Genomic DNA, 21824 nt, shown 5'->3' with positions numbered 1-21824 from the left:
AGCCCGAATCCCGCCGTCGTTCGCCATCAAAGTTTACGATTGCGTTTCGCGGGCGGCGCGGCTTCAGTGGCTAATATTGCATTACTTATTTTATGAACCGGCCTTGTCTCAAGCGCAACCGCGTGCTGGTTGTATCGAAACCATTAAATTTGACGAGCGTATGGCTTCCAATAAGCAAGTTTTTCAAAGTTTTTCAGATTTTTAATCCTGAATTTGCTTAGTAAATAAAAACATTAAATATAAATAAATTTGTGCAATATCATAATCGCATTTGTAAAATTAATAATTTAAATATAATTATATTTTTAAAATAAGAAAAGTGCATCTGTAAGCATCTTAACTAAATGTTCATTTTTATAATTAGAAAAAATTAAGTAGCGTCTCAATTTAATAACCACAACAAAGCTCTTCAGGACTATTTTAAAGAGCTTCAACTAAGAATAGGAATAAAATGTAAATTGCAATATCTTTATAAAAATTATATTCCCAAACATAAAAGAACTTACAATATAAAAATTGAGAAAATACTGTTTTCTGAATAAAATAAACAAAAAACTATTTAAGTTATACAAAATTAACTTGTGCTCCTGTTTCACTGATTGGCGTTTTCTTCAGCCGTATTATTCTCCAACTGTGTTTCGCAATTCAACTCGTACACAACACATCACGTCACGAAAAGGAACTTATTAGCAATCACGCGAGCGTCCACTGTACGAAAAGAAAAAACACAGCGTTCCGAATGGAAATTGCACCTGTTCAGTACAGTAAACTGTTAACACAGTAATATGCTTATTGCAGCACAGAAACATATTTTTGCAAACAGTGCGGTAGAATTTCTTGGAAACATTAAAATAGAAAACGACCTACTGAAGTTTTTTCTTGTGCTTCCTAGGACACACAAAGCAGAAATTCAATACAAACATTTTTTGAAAGCAGCAACGGCAGGCAGTAGTATCATGTAGGATATTTCTTTGTCGTATGGGCGGGAATTTACGAAACACTTTAATTTCCTCTTGCTTTCAGCGCATTTTTTTCACGTTCACGATGCTTTGGTTTCACCTTTGTCGCTGTATTTTCATTTCTGTCGTCACGTTTCTGAAATAGATTCCATGTCGTGACATAACACGCGTCACGAAGTTATTTTGCGTTTGTTTTTCGACGGTATCGGTTTTCAATTAGAATTATAAAAGAAATAAATATTTTTCTTTGTCACATTCTGGGAATATCAATAAATATAAGTTGATATTACCTAAAAATCAATTAAGTAAAGTTTTATTTTGCCGAAAAAAAATTCTAAATTCCGGATTTCATTAATAAATAGTAAATAATTTATAGTGAATAATTCAAAGTCAAACCTGTCAGTATTAATTAAAATCGTATATTACATTTGGCTAAAAGTTTCCTAAAATTTATCCAAGTGTCCAGTGGGAATTAACACAGATTGCAATATTTTTGCAAAAAAAATTTCCCATGCGCAAATAAGCTTTGAAATAGTCAATTAGCGTAATTAAGTGTCGACGCTAATTAATTAACGTGTTCCGCACATTCGAATGTCCGCTCTGCCGGCATATAAAGCTCCAGCTCTCGGCGGAGATTCTTCTGTACGCTTTTTGTGCCTCGCTGCACAAAACATACGCAAAACTGAATGCAATTTTATATTACGTTTCTCGTTTCCTTTGCCGTGTTTGCTTTGTTGTTCGGCCCGACGGGTGCATCGGCTGTCCCCGGAGGATGTTAGCACAGCATTCAAATTCGTATTATTTTCGCACACTTTTATCTCTTGCAAAACGTGCAAAACACACATTGTGTACGATTCATGCAAGTCTGCTGATTGTACAACTTGTATTTCATGTATTACAAAAACTAAAAACACTAATTGAAAGTTTAAAACAGCTGAGTAAATTAAACTATTGCACCTAAATCGGCGTAAATTTAATAATGAACTTACAATTTGTATTGCTGCTAAATCATATATTAATGTAAATGTAATTTCAAGTGAGTGCCATTGCGTGAACGCAAGTTCTTGTTTTCTTCGCTTGGCATTATTTTTTCCACTCGGATCGTTACGCAACGCCATTTTTGTAATGCATGCGACGAGTAGTCCAGCAGCAGCAGTATGCCCGGCGCATCCGCCATGAATTTTTCCATCAAATAAAACTAGCAGTCATTTTGTTCCGTAAATGTAAATGTAATGAAACGTCTCGTCCAAACGCGCTGTCGAATACGATTCGATAGAGAACGCCACACGCGCTGCAAAAATTCACATCGCGCCATGCGGAAAAGCGAAAGAATAAAAAGCACGTGACGAGCGCCGTAGGCAGAACGAGCGGGCAAAAAACCGAAAAGGGAGTGTTAATTCGTTAGAGAGCCGGCTAAAAATGTAAAAAGTGCGCACTCACCGCGCAGTTGCGGACTCTTAAAACCTAACCACCACCGTCGATGCCACTGCCGCCCCCTGCTACATACGAATAGTTGCTCTCGCTCGTGCTTCGAGCAAGAGAAGGGTGGTACTAGATATGGAATGGAATGGACGAAAGTGGCGACGGTAATTTCGAAATTGCCGAATCGAAGTGACCTGCCTGCCTGCTCGTGCTCGAGATAATAAAAAAAAACCCAGGAGCCAAACATCGACCAACATATTGCATGAAGTGGAGAGAACGAGTACGTACTACATTGCTAAAACGATAAAATACATACATGAAGAGGCACAGCAAACGAAGAGCAAATAGAAACTGTATCTGGGATATTAATATCTTGTATTCGGTTACATTTTTTTTTTCTAAACATCTGGACGTGCGTGTTTGTATAACATTCCTTTACGTGGGCGTATTCTCGGAAGTAAATATACATTATTTTTACAATTACCTACAATTTTTGCCTCCTAGAAATAACTCGTTTTATATTAACTCCAATTTAATTAATTTCTAAATGTATTACTCAAATATTGCGGTTATTATTGTTTACGACACAATTTTCTGCATTGCGCTTTGTTTCCTTAAAACGTGTGCCCCGCAGCGCCATAGTCGAGTATTGTAGCAGAGGCACTGCTTGTGTTTTCTCTCTAATTTCGTTCGGAAACAAAGTCGTTCGATGATTGTAAAATAATGGAAAACCGATTGATCGACGCCGGGGCTGAAGTCGAGCTTAAGCCAGGCAAATGTAGCGCGGTCCCATTAAGAGACCGCCTTAATTGTATATTTATCGCCCGCTTCCGAGCACAAACGTTCAACATCCTGTATAAGCAAAGTGTCCTTCGTATCTAGGCGATGGGGGTAGCGGCGGCGAACCAATCGGGTTTTTGTACGCGCTGTTTGCGAGTTTGTTTTAAAGTGCTTGCGAAGCTCTATAAAACCCGGCGCAAAAACGACGTCCCAGAATGTTACTGAATGTCCAGCGCCATCGAAATTAATATTAATGGTAATTTTTTTACGCCCCAGCGGCACCAATGATCCAATGAAAAGGTTTAATTTACGAAGGCAAAGGGTGGCGCAATTCGCGCCTTTTAAAGGTGATTCTATTTCATTTCGACCTCGATTCAATCGTGAAGGCATTCATTCTGAAATTCCATCGCCTTCGAAGGAAACCATTCATTTGCGACGACGCGACGTTTAAATTCACAAAATTTACCACAATTTGCGACATGAATTCATTTTTTTAGTAATATTTCAGGAAGATATTCAAAATAGTCTTCAAGGCGAAAAGTAAATTGATCTGATGATTGGCTCTCAATGCGTAACACGAGCATGATTTTACCCATCGCGGTGGATGAATGAAAAGGTGAAACTTATGTCGCGACGTCTTCTCTAGGCAAGTAAGCGTCAGCCCTCTTATAGTCGGGAAGCGAAGAAGCAATCTAGATTACGCCAGGAGAGAAAAATCGACATTTCTGGATGAAATGAATCCGGCCGGCTTCGAAAATAGAATGGGCGAGCAGGAAATTGGATGTTATTTTTGTCCATTACATCGACGCAAAGAGTCGCAGCACCTGCAATTTTTACCGCTTTCTTTTCTCCACTCTAACTTCACTCCACTTTTAGTGATGGTGTAAAATTTAAACGCCGCCTATTTATACGTATCAGATTATTCCCGAATGGAGGAAGTTGACAAATGCAGGCGTCTGCAGGCGGAAACTGCACGGCAATAAAATGATCATAGTACCTACTAGGACGACGAGAGACTGCGACGGGACAAATGGCGTCCTTTCGGCGATAATGAAGTGAATTTGTATGAATGGCCGTTATGACCGACGCCTCCGCATGTATTAAAGCACTCGCAACTTCGAGTCTTTGTATGTGTGAGTGTGGCAACAATGTTTGCGAGAGGTTTCGCTTCAATTAAGCGCAGGAACACATGTCGACACACGCCATCATCATCAACATTCGGGTCAGCGTACAAGCGCGTCCTGAGCTTTCACAATTACACAATGTTGGCGTTTTACTGCACCACGAGGCACGAAAGGGTCAAAACAAAGAATGGCGCAGAGCAAAAGTACACGAAACAACGCAGAGACAAAGAATTATGCATTGATCATTATCACAATATTATAAATCATAGACTTATAACGAAATTTAGTGACTAACCTGTATTATCAATGCTGAATATGCCAATCCCGTCGCCGTCGCGTATAGAATACTCAATGCGGCCGTCCTCGCCCTTCCCATCCGGATCTGTCGCGTTCACCTGCATCACCACACTCCCGATAGGTAAATTTTCGGACACGGCGCCCGCTAACACAAAGTCAGCGAAATGCGGCGCATAGAGGTTCTCGTTCACGTCCACCACATTCACCGTCACACTGGTCTCGGACGAGAGAGCAGGATTGCCACAATCGGTCGCGAACACCATCAAGCTGTGCACTTGCCGCTCCTCAAAGTCCAAAGGCTTAGTAGTCCGAATAGTCCCCGAAAGTCGGTCAATCTTAAAAGTACCATCACTGTCACTATCCTCTAACGAATACACGATCTCCCCCTCCGGACCCAGATCCGGATCGGAGGCTGAAACCACCGCGACAACACTGCCCTTAGGTATATCCTCTCTGATTTTTACTGTGTAAGTAGGCAGGTTGAACTTGGGCGCGTTGTCGTTAATATCGTCGACTGTAATACGAACTAAAGCCTCCGAGAAGAGCGGTGGGTTGTCCGGTCCTTTTCCGCCGCCGTCCGTCGCGCGTATGTGCAGCTCGTAAACCTCTTGACGTTCGCGATCCAGCGGATTGGATACCATGAGCACACCGGTAAACTTGTTCACCGAAAAGTCCTTTGTGTCCGTCACTAACGAATACGTAACTCTAGCGTTGTCTCCGGCATCCGCATCAGTCGCATTCGCTCTGAAAATTGTCGTGCCATTCATCGCGTTTTCCGTCACACGAAAACTAGCAAGAGACTTCTCAAACTTCGGAGCATTGTCGTTGACATCCAGTACGGTAATCGGCAGTATTCGGGATGCGGATTTTTGTGGTTTACCCAAATCATAGACGCTTACATTGAGCAGATATTCGACTTCGCGTTCTCGATCCAGATAGCCAATCACTTTCAATTCCCCGCTGTCCATGTCCAGGCAGAACACGCTGTGCTCGTCCCCGCCGGAAATGCCGTAAATCAGTTTGCCATTATATCCCAGGTCCCTGTCACGGGCGCGCAGTTTGATGAGCGTCGTGCCGAGCGCCACCGATTCGTTTACTTTAATCTCGACGGGGAAGTCGATGAATTCCGGTGTGTGCACGTTCTGTCCGTAACGCGTCGGCATCATTGCAAACTCTTCCTGCGCCGGCGGACGGTTGTTGTTCTCTGCCGCCGCTAACACTTCCGTAAGACGACGCGTTACACCAGTCTCTTTACAATCAAAATATCCTGCTTCGTCGGTGAGCACAGCTTTACGTTTGCCTTTCACCAGCTGAAAGGAAACACGTACCTGGTCTGCAAAATGCAAACCGTCGCGGGCGGTGACATTCAATTCGCGTTCATTGACACCAACATCATTAAGATCGCAGCTCACCGTAATGGACCCACTGGTGGTGTCGATGCTGAAACAACCATCTTCATTACCTGACTCGATTTGGTAGGAGATAATATTCCCCGCGTCGAAATCAATTGCCGAGAGAGTAATAATTTCACTACCGATTGGAATGTAGCGAGGGACATGGCCCTTGCAATCAACCCGTTCGAATTGCGGCCTATTATCGTTAACGTCTTTAACCTTGACAGTAAGCTGCATTTCGGTCTGCCTCCGGTACGGTAATCCCCAATCGGATGCTCGCACTCGCAGGACATATTCCCTCCTCATTCGTTCGTAATCCAAGAGTGCGGTGGTCTTTACGACCCCGGAGAAATGATCAACCTCAAATGGAACCTTGCCGAGATTTGCAATCAGATAAGAAATGTATGCATTCTCACCGCGATCTTTATCTTTCGCATGCACCGTGGTGACACTCGTCCCCGATGGCATATTCTCATCAATCCAGACAGTCATCTCGGCACGATCAAAAATGGGATCGTTATCGTTGGTATCTTCCACGTATATTTTCACCTTGGCCGATGACTGTTTCCTAGTTCCGGCATTTCCTTGATCTATGGCTGAAACCGTTAAACTATAAAATGCCTTCACTTCAGCATCGAGTCCAACAGCGGTGTAGAGCATGCCCGTTTCCGGATTGATGTGAAACTCGCCACCCTCGTTTCCGCCTACAATCTCGAGGAAGACCTGTGCGTTCTTTCCTTCGTCAGCATCAGTGACTTTCAGTCTTATCAATGGCGTGTTCACCGGCGCCACTTCCGGTACCTTCACCTCGTAGATCTCCTTGTTGAAAACAGGCGCATTGTCGTTGAGATCCGTCAGACGCACCTGCACAGCCTTATAACTCTCTTTCGGCGGAATACCTCGATCGACCGCACGCAATTGAAGGTTATACCCTTGTGGCGTACGTTCACGATCGAGAAGTTTGAGCACTTCGATGTTAAATTCTCCCGGTTGGGACGTGGGTCTAATGCGGAAGTGGCCATCGGGGTCACCATCAACTATCTCTAGACTTCTAATTTCTCCGTGGATACCACTATCGCGGTCGGACACATTGACTATGGCGTAGATATCGGCATTAGAATTTTCCACAATTTGTGGATGTTGCTTGACCCGTATTTCGGGTGAGTAAAGATTGACCTTCTTAACACGAATGCGTACCATAGCTTTACTCATGGTGGAGGTGCCCAACGCCCGAAACACTCCGCCTCTATCCTGTCCAAGAACAGTGAGTTCATGATATGTGCCTTCATTGTACCGCAGTGGGCGCGTGAGGGATATCACTCCTGACATGGGATGGACAGCAAACTGATCCGTCTCCTCCGCAAAACTGTAGTAAATCTCTCCGTTCCGGCCCAGATCAGCATCTTCGGCCAGCACTCGTAGCACGCTCTGATGCACAGGCGTATCCTCGAACACAGTTGCGTTGTACTCGACTGGATAGAACAAGGGGTTGAGATCGTTGGTGTCGAGTACGGTGACGATGACAGTGGTGGTGGCCTCCAGCACGAGTTTCTGCTTATTGTCACGCCGGGTGGCGGTAGCACGCACCTCCAGAAAGTACTTATCTTTTCGTTCGCGGTTGAGCACGTCATTATTCCCGGTTCGCGTCCGTATAAACAGAAAGCAAAAATCCCCCACTAGACGATCCTCGGCTTTGAAAAACTTATCCTTATCACCGGCCACGATTTTGAAGCGCACCTCGGTGAGGCCGTTAGGATGTGCTATGGGGATGCCAACACGGCCGTGGCCGGGCGCCGACGTCGCGTACGTTTTCGCAACGCTGTTCTCCGGTATACTGACGTTGTAGGAGCGACTGGTGAAACGGAACTCATCCGGAGAGGTGAGAGCCGCATGATGGATTTGATGTGTGGGCGCCTCGTTGGAGCCGGCCTGGGCCAACAGCGCGATCACCAGGAGGCAACAGGCGACTGCGCTCGAATGCATCCTATTTCAGCTCATCGTATACGAAGACCAACCTGCAAACAAGAACAAAAGTTTTAATTGAGTTAACGGAATTTCGAAAAACTGGAAGAAAATAGAGTATGTTTAGGTCGGCGATAGCACCTCCAGGGAGTTTTAAACCACCTGCGCTGAGGTGATGACGATTCCAAAATTGGAAACGCTCCCAATTCGCACGCGTTCTAAGCCGGAGCCAATTCTTTCCGTGTTCGCGCCGGTTTTTATAGCGCACTCGAGAGTTGCCGCTTTCTCCAGTGCACAGCACATAAACACAACTCACTAAAATGAGCCTTTCCGCCATGGTTGCTTCATTCCGATGAGCGCGCTCGTCGTGATAAAGTAAGACGTGAAAAAGGAGGGCAATGAACATGAAGGTTGCTATCCGGGCGGCTACTTGCCTCGCTTATTGTCGGGGCTGGGCTATGACGAAGTGCAACTCTTAAAATATTTCTTTCCAGCGAGTAATTTATTAATAATGTTGCTTACGTCTGCATTTCGCGCTCGCTATCTCATTTGAGCTGTTTCTATCGCACCAGCTCTAATGTTATTAATAGCCACTAAAGCCAGTTATGAACGCAGAAAGAAAAACTAAGCGCGCAGCAACCATTTCAGACAACTAAGCGGAAAAGTCACACCTAAAAAGGCAAAACAAAAAAGTTCTCATATTGGCGGAGGTCGTCGTGTCGCGCGACAGTCGCACCCGCCATTCGCAGCAGACACAGACGCGAGGCAATTACTGCTAGGAAGGATTGAAGCCCTTGTAATCCTCCCATGCGGCATGTTAGTCGCAATATTCTATTTTTAACGCGCTCGCTTTGTGATATTAAACGAGACTACCTATATAGTCAGACCCATGCAGGGTTCCTTTTCCAGCAGCCGCATAGTTGGCAAAAAATCTAAATAAAGTCAAATAAACTACTTTAATAGCAGTCAAAAGGATTTCTCTATGATACTATCTGGAGAATGAACAGACAAACTCGTTCGCGTTTTCGATATCTTCATAGTTGCTGCGGATAGACCGCGGAATTGCATAAGGAATTGAGATAAATCGCGTCCTATTTCCCTACCGATTTTCTAGACTTTCAAAGCACTTTAGAGGCTCACGTAGGAATGGAATTTGTGGGTTCGCCGATGCGGGTTCAAGGCTTCCAACATCCGGTTAACCCGAGACCAACTATCAAAGCAACCGAAGAATGCAGATACAAATCGAAAAAGTACTCCTCAAAACATTCAAAATGTCCAAGTCGTTTTAAAACATGCAAAAATCAATATTTATTTTGCACTGCAGAGGAATTTAATAAATCTTCAGTCAAAGAAGAGCGTACTGAGAAATAATACGTTTAATTAGACAGGTACAAAGTGTGAATTCCTCTCTATTTCTGCTGGTTCCTTTGCAGTTTCGTATTGCTTTGTTTAAAAGGAACGCGTTCCACTTGATCTTTGTGTTGCTGTACCTTGTTAGTTGCTTTTTGTTCTTCGGCCAAGCACCACGCAGTCTTAATACAAATACATACAAAGGTTTCAAGTTTTGCGTTCATTCTTGGAGGCGTCAATTTCCAACACCTAGGTATACTTTTCTTAACACGGCGAATCTCAACTGTCACACCTCAGCCTGCAGCCCAAGACAAAGTAAAAGTGAAAGGACGACGCAAACTTAAATTATAAAGCGTCGTAGACGTCCTAAAACTCAAAGCTACAATCCTACCCACACACACGCATAAGATGTGTTGTTTGTTCACGGCGTCTTGAGCAACTCACTGTCAAATGAAAATGTCTTCAAAGATATGCACAGACGTGGAAACATTACACTCATTAAACTGAACGCCTTCATTTGTGCAGAACTGTGAGAAACATCCACACATGTATAACTAGTGATGAAGAAAACTGGTCATTGAAATATCAAAATGTCAGTTTTGCAAGTATTAAAATCTGCATTTCGATGCAGATCCGGACGCAAAGGAAACAAGATACATAGAAAAGACGAATGACTCAAATTTGGAATAAAATAACCGTGAAACGCGACTACACATGTACGAAACGTACAAATATCTACATAAATAAGCTGCGGCCCGAAAAAGAGGGAACTAAAATTGCTGCGCTCTGCAGTGCGCTCTCGCTTGCTTTGAGCGAATTCTCCGAAGATTAATAACAGCACTTACCTACGCCGCATTTTTCTTTATTTCTTTTTAAATTTTAGCATTCCTCAACAACGAATCATGCCCGCACATAAATACATATTCCACGCAACTAATTCGTTATCACCCAAGCAAAAAGAGTGATTTGTAATCGAGTCAGAAGCAAAACAAAAGCAGTACTAATGTACAAGTAATACAAGCATGTAATAATCACTATAAATAAACCAAAGCAAAACAAGCGTCGTGTATAAAGAGTAGAAAGGCACAAGAGCCCAGCCAAACTTTTGTTTAGATTTAGGGTATGCCGCTGCGGTAATGGACTAAAACAAGAGAAATACTTCTCTCTAGTGTATGTCATGTGCTCATGTCATGAAGACAGAAACACCTTGTTCTTGTAGTGTGTGGAAACGCGTGCGGGATGTGTGTATGTAGATACGAGTAGTTATATTCTTGTGTGGCGGCTGTGCGAGCGCATCTTATCTTAAATAGTTTTAATCTGTTGTTAGCCCACGAAAATCACTAAACCAACCGAGGAGTACAAGCAAAGCAGAGACTCGCTGCTATCGAAAATCTTTCCTTCGTGCGTCTCTCACACAAAGTAAACCAACAACAACTCCTTGGCAACTATTCGTAAGTCTTCCTCCAGCAGCGACAAGTTTGCTGGAGCGAGAGGTGCGGGAACTTTAAGTAGCTTTAGTTGGAAGTGAAGCGACGCATGTGAGAAACTTCGAATGGGCAGCTGACAACAGTTTTACACTGAAATAGAATCTAAACAATGAAGGGAAATTGTATTTTCCCGATTCGGAGAAGTGTAATTATACAGGAGACAATAAATATCGATGCATATACGCTTGACAAAATTGAGGCTTATTGTAAACACAATCTGGTTGAAGGTAGGGCATAACTTCAGTCAAATTCAACTGAAACAGATTGGGGTATTTCGAATATAAAATTTCCTTTGATCATTTCATTATTTTTGCTGTAAAAGACGTTTATATGATTGGATTTTATTTGAGTCCGGCGTGTGCAAAGTTGAATTTACATCGAGCCAACTCAGACCTCATCGTTTGTATCTACTTTATGCCACATTTATAGTGGTTTGTACACAGCAGGAGCACACAGAGAGAATTCCGGAGTACGAGAGTTAGAAATGTGACGCCAGCTTTATATACTCCCACCTAGCGTACTCAATCCAATCGTACATAGCAACGAAGGTGCAATACGGCACTAAACCCTCTTACTCATTACTAATGTTAGTGTGGGCGCCTAGATTATTCCCTCTTCTCGGTGACTGTGAGGTCGGAATTTAGCTCAACATGAACCATGCTGAATACGGCAGTGGTACATCAACAAACAGTATATTTAATGCACGTAATTCAGCTACCGGCGGCGGCCAGGTAACGAAAGCTTTGACAAGTGATAACGGCACGTCTGGACGCGATAAGGCCACGTTGTGCACGGAACATCAAGCGCGAACGTTTCGGCGAATGGAGGTACACAAAGCTGGCAAGCCGACACATTATAGTTACATCAACGCCTGCCTGAAGCCAAACCAAGGCAGGCCTGGAAGCAGGAACTGAATAGGTTTTATCAGGGCGCATAAAATCAACAAACTGTTCGCACACAGCCACCAGCCAACAAGCACATATCACGTATCCTGTCACTCCACCCACGCATAGATTTTATTCCTGACGTACATTAGAATATCGAACGCGAGGGTACTTAATAAGTTGATTAACGACTCCCAGTGTACAGATTGTGTTGCTCAAAAATGCGGGTCACTTCAATAATAGCATCAGCATTCGGTTACGAAACAATTTTGTAAAGTAATGAACTTTATTTCACAATTTCATGAAAAAAATCACCGACACTGGCCGGAGTGATATTGTGTTGCGCGATACGGGAAGTTGAATTATGGCAGGTTCTCATTTTCCTGATTCCCCGGAGACAATACTGCCGGTAGGTAATGACATTCTAAATTACGTTACAATGCGGTCCGTGGCGTCCACAGTGCGTGATTGCGTTTGAATTTTCACGCACATATTGATACATGTGATGTGCCATCTAATCTAATTTGCATGCGCATATGAGAAATAATACAATTCCGTAGAAAATCCCCACGAATTCGCATAATTTAATTTATATCTTATTGAGAATTGCAGGTAGAAAAAGAATTCGGGCGCAGGTAGAAAAAATACCCAGCTATGCGTTGGGAATTTTCAAAATATCAACATGAGAAAGATGTTTAAAACGAAACATCTGACAGATAAAGATAAAATTTACTTGTTTATATAAAAATTTCACTTACAGAATTCAAGTAGAAATAATTGAGGTACCCAAGGTTATATATCCAAAAAGAACACAAACATCACATAACACTTAAAAGCACATTTGAGGAACTTGCACACCACACGATTAACTTCGTACCTCAATGGTTAAACACGCTTAGATTTGCTAATCTGTCCAACTCGCAACCGGGTTCGTTAATGATGGCTAGCCGCAAACCGGTTCATACTTCATACTCGACGACGCGACATTCGTCTTCGGTGTAAAGTCGTGAACGTTCTGGACGCACACATGCGTCCCATGGTCACTGGAGTATAATGTAAAATGGAGAACGAAGTTACAGCCGCGACGGTTATTTCGATACTAACGAACTGAATGAGAATGGAAGCGCATTGGAGCAGCCACCGGAGTTCCAAAAACACACAACTTCGCCCTTGTGCGCGCCAAGCATTGCCATCATTCTACAGTAGTGTGGTAGGGCGTTCTAGGGCTTCTAGAAATTGTGAACACATGGCCTACCTCCACTCGTGCTGTGTTACCCTCGAGGGGATACACAATTATACCGTTTACTTTCGAAACTGGGATACAACAGGTATAAAAATATATTATGAAGGTATGTACGAGAAGTTGTGAAATATTAAGTGGTTGAGGTAAGTTTTAATCCAAAGGCAGTAAGAAATATACGCTAAGATTTTATTGATGTTGACAAATAAAGCAAATTGCGAGTGTTTATTGTTCCTTTGTTTTCAGAAGCAAACTGGTCGAACTATAGGGATTTCTGTCATCTCCAGACGTCCAACAAACGGGAGCGCCTATTTATTTGTCGCATTCAACGCTATATCACGCTACTCATACCCCGAGAGTCCGTACAAAAACCAGATGTGCAATGCTGCTGCACACAGTTGGTAATTTCGAGCAGCTAAAGGCGACGAAATGAACTGAATTCAAGCGCGGAATGCTTAGAGACTTTGCACTGCGAGTAAACTCGAAGGCACAGGAGGACAAAAACGTTTGCAATCGCCGAACTGAACCACAAGTCTACAAATACGACCTTTACTGGTGTGCACAATTTGTCGATGATTTTCTAAACACTCCCTACAACAAACAAACATGATAGTTCATGTTTAGTTTGCTATCATATCTAAAAAGTAAATATTATAGGGAAACTATTAAACAACGAAAATTTATAATTGTGTACATGACACCCTCTGTACGCTAGTGCATGCAAGTTTAACTTATTAACGCTCGGTCGGCTAAGGTTAATGTGAAACAATGTGTATAATAGGATCTGGTTTCAGTTGCGGGTACTTTATACCTTTCGGGGCGGCGAGTGCGGGTCCAACCCTCTACTAACTCAGCGCACCAAACTCGGCTCTTTCTCATCATGCAGATTACTAATAACTTCTCGTATTACCGATGTACAAACATAATAAACAACGAGAGCTTTTCGCCCGCCTTCACCACACTGCGCCACATGAGATAAACATAATCATCAAGTTGCTCGCCGCCTAAATCAACGACATGCATGTAATATGTAAATTACACCTGCGTGCAGCACGTAAGTAAGGATTACGCAACATAATGAGTTTAACGAGTTTCAAAGTTTCAGCGGAAGAATTTGTGCAAAATTTTTATTAAAAAATGTATTAGGTAGCAGCAGCCAAAAATGAGGACACGTGTGTGGAGTTTCAAGTATCAAGCTTATAAGTTTTCTCTGCTATCTGGTGAGATTCGTATCGGACAAAATCACTTTTCGTATATCCGGCGACAGATCAAGCCAGGATCTTGATCGACACACATACCACGTGGACATGGACGAGTTGGTTGAAGATGAGCATTTCCCAACTGAAGTAATTTGCTCAAATCAAATTATCTAGCATTATCCTCGTGGATAGAAGCAAGCTATTAGCTATTTGCCGCCGGAAGCAGCAGGAAGCCGCATTGTGGATTGATTGATATCCCGACTGAATGGCGCCGGCCGCCGGGTGCATATTGTATGAGCCGCTTTCTTTGTGTTCGATTCCTCTCGATGGGCAGAAAAGTCCTGCAAACAATGAACGCCATGTGCTGCTAATGGCCGTGCCCATTAGATATGATTTAAAGTTTCGGCAGCGCTTTGCCTCCCGCAGGAGCCGATATTCGAAAAGAAGCTTGCCGAGGATAACGAACAAGAAAATCGTCTCACGAGTCGCTCGTCGACCGAGAGGTGAAACTTGATCCGTGCGCGGCAGGCCATTATAAAGAAATTTGATCGTAGTTTTTGCGCCGCGTCTTGCATACCACAACTGGCGTGTCCTGTGCATTGAAAGGACAATTTTTGAATGTAAAATGCTAATAGTGCGGGTGCGAGGGTAATTACGGTTTTGTTTTCCTTGCCTTTAGCTCGTCATATTGTCCTTAATCGACGCAAAACAATCGGCAATTTTGGGCCCAATATCGACGCGGAAAGTCCCCAATATGCTTTCACGCGCGCGCACCATCCTGAGAACCGGCATACGCTTCGTGTATGGCAATATCCGTTTTGCATTAAGGTTCTACCCTTTCATTGCTGCGCCATTTCAGCTTCAATTTCGATCACGCCAGAGCACGGCGGGCTTCAAATGGATAACGTCATCCAATCCTCGTTAACTTTTAATTGCTCATTCGCATCGCGCAAGGCATTAAATATTCGATTGAGCAACATTCAATAATTCGAATGCGAAAATTAGAAACGTCAACACCTTGCAGCGACGCGAAAACTAAAGGCACGTACAGAAAACTAGTTGGTTTGGGATAAATCGGTAAAAACAATATTTCTCTTCCACGGAGGTTGTAATTAATTAAAAATCGATCCAATTTGTAATTTTCGTGCAGTTTAATGAGTTTTCCAAGAGACAAAAATAAACCGAAGAAGATTTCGATTTAAAAAACCGATCTTTGGATAGAAAATGCACTTTAATTACATTCAACCAAAGCAATCCGCTTAGCAGCAAATGAAGCAAAAAGTAATTACGCGATTATTAACTCTGACATTATTTTGGAATAAAAAATTTAGAATTTATTCTGATTTCCCAGTAGATGCCAACACAGTTATTTGTTCGCAAAAAGCGTAAAATGTATTTGAATATTTAACGATTTACTGAATGATTTTCCACGAAGCGCCCGCTAAAAGAGCCAAAAGCGTCCCGTCACACAGTATGCCCACCCACACGCATGTATAGAATGCACGTTTTATTATTAATGTGTAATTAGTCTGCCGGCGAGCCGGGGACGGTATTTAACCTGGTTAGTGCGGTTTAAAGTTGGCGGACGCGCAGGACGAGAGGGAGGTAGATTAAAACATCAAACAATACGTGGGCATGCGAAATATTTCGCCCAGCATGTGCAATCAAAATGTGCCTGCATCCGTGTTGGTTAATCATCGACATAATCGCATATCGGACAGGCGCAATGCACGTTTACAAAAGCGATAACTAGAGTATTAAAGTTGAGTAGTAAGACGAGTATTTACATGTGTTGATAAATACCTACATGCAACAAAGAGAATTTATTATTTTTTAATCGTATTATACTAAGCTTTTAATAATACTTGTAAATCTGGTATTTTTAGAAGAACGTCATATATTATTTTTACATTGAATTGAATTCATATTTTGCGCAGTAGGTACATTTTATACTCTTATCAATATGTTTCCGATAAACAATGCAAACTTGCATTTTATTGCATGAATATGAATATTTCCGTGAATTGAAAGTTAATTCTGATAATTTAAGTTATTTTGATTTATTTCAACGAATTTATGCTTTTACATAATGTTAACATAACCAAAAAATAAATCCTCACACAAAATCAAACACAGTCCATGCAAATACAAATTTATATATTACTAGCTTTAATCCGCGGCTTCGCTCGCGAATATCTAAAATAATGAAGTTGCTTCCGTACGCGTCTGTAGTCAGAGAAGAAGTAACAATGAAGTAGAATGGCGGGAAGTTTAAAATGGCTGAAAGTATAGTCTATGGAAGTGTAGTGTACAGTCTCCATAGTGTAGTCAATTGAATTTGATGTTTACGTAGCTGTCGGTAATACAGTGTGATAATACACTGTGATGGTACTATAGTACTTAGGTTTGAGCTTCATTGCTGGAATGCTAGATGGCGTTAAAGTAGTCAAATAGCCAGATGCAGAGGTATTATTGTCTAAACAATTTCTTTATTTTATTAAAAAAATAATTTTTTTATTAAATAAAAAGTAGCCTATAACCATTCGGGGACCACTAAGAATATGTGTACAAATTTTCATGATGATCGGTTAAGTAGTTTTTGCGTGAAAGTGTAACAAACATCAGGACTTTCGCATTTATAATATTAGTAGGGATAATTATGGCTATTGCTAAGCCGGTTTTTAGAATAAAATATATTAGTGTTATTGTTATTATCAGGATAAATATTGCTTAAATTTTAATTAAATTAAACGCTATATCAATAAATATGCGCTCTTATTTTCTTCGGAATAAAGGACCATTGTTATGCATGTCCTTTCGGTTCATTTCCAGCACGGGTCCGGTCGATTATATGCATACCCTTTTCGGACGTATCTGCGCGGGCCGTGGCCCTCGTCGGGGCGACATTAATAAAGAGGTCGCCGAGGCGCCCCTAATAGGAATATCGCCGCGCAGCGTTCGCAACCGATAGGACAATAATAGCGCAATACCTAAAAGGACAGCGCATAACTAGCGCGCTACGCGATTTTACGTGCGTACAATGCACAACACATTTTCGAAACGATCTAATTACAAGAGCCCTTAACGAAAACCATTTCGGAAGCCCAGCAAAATGGTCTTCAAATTTCGAAATCTTACTAAGGTTACTGTAACTCTAGGAAAACTTTTATGCTAGGGCATTAAAAAAGTTTGCACAATACAAGGTCGTGAAAGAATTGATTTTATACTGTTTTAGAGCTGAGTGTGGAGTTTTAATAAACGTCCTGTGAATGTCCTGCAGTTTGGTGCACGCTCCGAAGTCGAGTGGAAAACATTTTCGGCATTCCGCAGTCGTAAAGAGTCAACTAGCGAACCTTTTTACATTCTGGGGGGCGGCAGCGCACCACAGGATTATTACAAGCGTCCTTTTCTACAGCTTCTAAGTAGCGACGTGTTACTGTTGCTGCTGCTGTTGCTGCGACAGTGTCAAAGCGAGGAGTTCGGAGGAAACAACTAAAATATGCACGACTCTACTTTCCAAAGAAAAACGACCCACGCGAAACTACCGGAATAGAGACGAACGCGGACGAAAATTTATTCTTTATTTATTCAAGTGCATTGAAAAAAAGCAGCCAGCTCGTGCTTTGCTCCGAAACAACATTCTAACTTTCAACATATGACGCAATTTTACGGTCAAACAAAGGAAAAAGAAAATTAATCATATCATGTCCTTCCGCGATGGAAAATGGACGCCGGCTATCAAAAAAAGATGTTCCGGGTGCACGCCTTGCTGATGGACGTTGTTGGCGTGATGGAGAAGGGTAAATGAAAAGGGAAATTGCGCCAAAGTGAAAAATTAGTCTCTGCTAACTCTGCAAAAACATTTAGCATTAATTATTTTTACTTGCCCAAATCTGCATTGTGCGTGGCAAAATTAAAAAATCAATCATTCGATTACCACGGCGCGTCCACACAAGCCGCATTGTGTTGTATATCGCGAAAGTTCATTAAGCGTCAACTCGATGATGATTGATGTCGATGTGTTGATGACCAATTGACAACTCGCGATGGGCGATAACTTCGCATGAAATTTTATGACCCGCGCTTATCAATCACTCATCCCTAAAACTCCCACGACGTTAAGCAGAACAAATTTTGCCGAGCATGGCAAAATAAAACCGGATTTATTAATGAAAAATCTTTTTATTCCACAAACGTGAAATTTGTTTCGTTCCCGGTGCGCTTTAATTAATTTCGTCCAGTTTTTTGTGGGAATTTGAGACCCATCTTCAGTTTTAAGGCATTTCCTCGCGAGATGAAATCATTTTTTGACAAATATTAATGGATCGCTTTATCATCACTCTTTTCGGAGACTGGGGCGGTTGTGAGCCGTTCATAAACAAAATCTAAAGAGATCGCAAAGAAAAGCAACGGATTTTAAGACTCTCTAGGTACTCCACAGCGGTGTGGCCGAAATTTTGCTTCCGACGCAAGACATAAATAAGGCCAAACGTTGAGTAACCCCTTTAATGCGGCGCTACTTATTCCTAATTTATCTAACGGCCTCTTCACTTACGTGCAAGCAAAACATGACGTTAGTAGCTCTCGCACCAGAACGAAACAATGTAACGCAAGCGAAACAAGAAGCACATGTAAGCAGCACTTTGGGCAAAGCTCAAGTTTAAACATATAAAGCTTTCGCCGCGGATAAATCGTCGTAGATGAGCTTGGAAGGTGAGAATAAGGGGTGGAAAAGTTTCTTACACATTTTCCACGCTCGCTGCGATTATACACAATGGACTTCTTATATTTAACGTCTTTTTGTTTAATCAAGCTTGTTTCTCTCACGCTCGAAATAGTCAATTATTTTGCTTGATGGAACAGCGCGCAGGCAGTGAATGATTAATAAATCCCTGTCTACCCAAATTACGACTGCAACGCAACGCTGCAGCGGTGTTGGAAAAACAAGAATAGGAAAATAAATCGAACCGCAAAACGAATCGAAATGGCAACACAATGGTGAGCGCACTGCTCGACTTGGCATCGAAATTAATAGCGTTCTTTTGTTTTTCCACACCGAATAACAAAAGTATTTAGTCACCCTTGCAGCGCGCCAGCCGATTACCATTTTTATTCTGTGCGAAACATTGAATGCTCGACCACAATCATTAATCTCCTGCTTTAAAATAAACTATGTGTTGTTGGTTAAGTTTTTTTATTTTATGTATGTAGGGCCCGGAAAATGGTCAAATGATGATTTGTTTTGAGATAGTAAACATGTAGAGGGATCTAAAGTGGAGGATTGAATAAAAATGTCCTTTTTGTTCCGTCACTCTTCGATTGCTTTTCATATTTTTGTCGCCCGCCGAGGTGGGGCTTATATTGAAAAACACTTTTGTTTGCCACGTGTACACACGTACAACAACACGGGTCCTGCAGGATGCCATCAAAGAATGATTTATTACGTTGCTTTCGGCATTTTTCACCGCGCCTCGAGCGTTTTTCTTCCTTCGATTTCACCCTGAGCTAAGCAAAGAAAACAGGAGATATTTGCTGCAACCATGATCACATGAATTTTATTTTTGTAGACAGACAGGCTAGAACTAAAAATATTTACTTCTGATAAGATTAAAGTAATAAACTTAACGAGTTTCCGTCGTTAGATTAAATCGTACTCAAGTGAGTTGATTTTTTTCTAACGCACAATTTGGTTGTCAATTATGCATACTAAGAGGGTGGAACCAACAGAGATGAATAAATCACTTTAAACGATCGTAAAATGTGCCGAATCTTTGGCAGATTGCTTTTAATGTGCGATTTTCCCCTCGGCGTTATACTCCCAAAACAGACGTTTGAAGTATGACGGTAATGCAAAACTCTACGGATTAAACGCGCTCTTTGATAAAATTACCTAAAAAATTATTAGTGCAGTTCATGCCAAATTGAACGAAATCCTATGACATTGTGACCTAGAATGGGGATATCGAGGGTGACGTTAACTAAGCTTCCGGACACATTGGGGTAAAACAGAAAACAGCTGATTCACCCTCTTGGCATCGCTACACACTAGGTAAGTAGGACAAGAACACACGATCTAGGTGTGAGACACATGGGTACGCACGTGCGTCGAGGGTAACGTGATAAATTCGCCCCAATTGATTCGCTACCCCGCGCCGCCCCCGCACGGAGCTTTGCGGTCCCTGGGGGCGCACCTCGACATCGCATACACTTCGGGATGCGTACACGCACGTACATGTCGCAGCTTTCCTTCATCGATCCCTGCCTCATCCAATAAATCCAGCTATCTGGAGTTAATGTTCGCCACCCGTCCTCTTCGGGCAGTTTTATTGTTATCGCAGCGCGGAGATGTGTTTCGTTTTTAATTTGAGCCCCATTTGCCTTTCGGCGGCCATTACGTGTCGACACAATCGTCCTCGCAGATTAGCGGTACGTCGAGGTTTATTTCGTCTCGTTTGCGCTGCTGACGATATATGCATGCGAATCCAATTTGCTCAAATTGGGAACATCTGCGCGCTCTTCAGAGTCAGGAGTTGATTTGCCAATAAGTCAAGAGCACCCCCCCATCGATTCCGGGATATATGGAGGGTTATTATTGAATGACTCAAATGAATGGGCAAAGTCGTCGTGATTCTAGCCTGGGGTAACTTTGATAATGCAGATTTTTATACGAGAGCTATTTATCCACACCCTTATAAACTTGATTGACGTAAATACACCCTTAAAAATCTAATTATAATTTCCGGATTAAAAATTGGATATTTTGACATTTAAGCACCGTTAATAAATAAATTATTATCAGCGCGGTTAGCAACCCTCTTTTTTTTAAAACTTTTTTTGTGGTTCTATCGATTGGAATATATTCGTAAATTTATTCATTCGCCATGTCGTTTGTCGCCGTTCGGGTGTGCATTGAACACCACCCTGAACAAGGGTGGTGCAAATTACGCCCTCGCATACTCGCACCCTCACGTGCACAATGTGTTTTCATACTTTTCTTCATATTTTCATTTTCATTTTGCCACTGCTTTCTTCCCGGGGCGTTCATAAAAATTCAAAACGTCGCTTCATCTTTACGACCCCTCGCGAGCGCACAGGAGGACAATATGGACGACGTGATGTCGACTGGCATATTCCTATGGCGCACGAGGCAATAATAACAATAAGCAATGATAATTTGTTTAATGCCATTATAAAACCCAGAAATTTAAATATGAAAACGCGCGATAACAATAGCAAACCGGTTTTCTTCTGCAAGTACGTTCTAAGAGCTTTATGCGAACTGAACGAAGTTCTCGTCATGCAAAAAAAGCTTCGCTGAAAAAAAGTACGCGGCAGGACTTGAATTTAAATGGAGTGTAACAAATTCGTAGAGTTCTTCGGTCCGACGGCACAATTTTCTCCGTATAGCATTGATCATGTTTCGCCGAGAAGAAGCGAAAGTCACTATCAAGGATGCAAAACTGTTCGGTTTTCCATAAAAGGATGTCTTCACTATCCTTTCTAGTGTACGCATCCTTTTTTTCCGTCTCTGTCTGGCGCTGCGTTTCTGCCGCAGTGGAAGCTTTTTTTAAAGTCGTAAAATCCAGACGGAAAGCGCTTCCGCCAGACAGCCATGACAGTAACAATTATATCGCAAAGATTGAAGGCGAAAGGATGCGAGGGATGTTCACGACGACGCAAGTGCCCGACATTCCTTGCTCGGGGACGTTAAATTTTATCACAATTG

The 21824-nt window shown here is 42.2% G+C and overlaps 1 protein-coding gene across 8 annotated transcripts in view; it reads right to left on the bottom strand.

The window, feature by feature from the left end:
* kug (FAT atypical cadherin kugelei) overlaps positions 1-21824 on the bottom strand; it is a 104752-nt gene that overhangs the window by 55472 nt on the left and 27456 nt on the right. For all 8 annotated transcript variants that reach the window (XM_065314329.1, XM_065314331.1, XM_065314333.1 and 5 more), the window contains exon 3: positions 4581-7991. In XM_065314329.1, coding sequence (XP_065170401.1) covers positions 4581-7959 — 3379 coding nt within the window. In that variant the 5' untranslated portion in view covers positions 7960-7991. The remainder of the gene's footprint in view (positions 1-4580; positions 7992-21824) is intronic.

This window comes from Atheta coriaria, unplaced genomic scaffold, assembly GCF_025399875.1.
Source record: "Atheta coriaria isolate IRGN ID8LTWV9N9 unplaced genomic scaffold, Caltech_Dcor_3.1 hic_scaffold_10_pilon, whole genome shotgun sequence".
NCBI classification, from domain to species: domain Eukaryota; kingdom Metazoa; phylum Arthropoda; class Insecta; order Coleoptera; family Staphylinidae; genus Dalotia; species Dalotia coriaria.
Note: the sequence above shows the minus strand (reverse complement) of the source record. Positions and strands in the feature narration are given on the sequence as shown.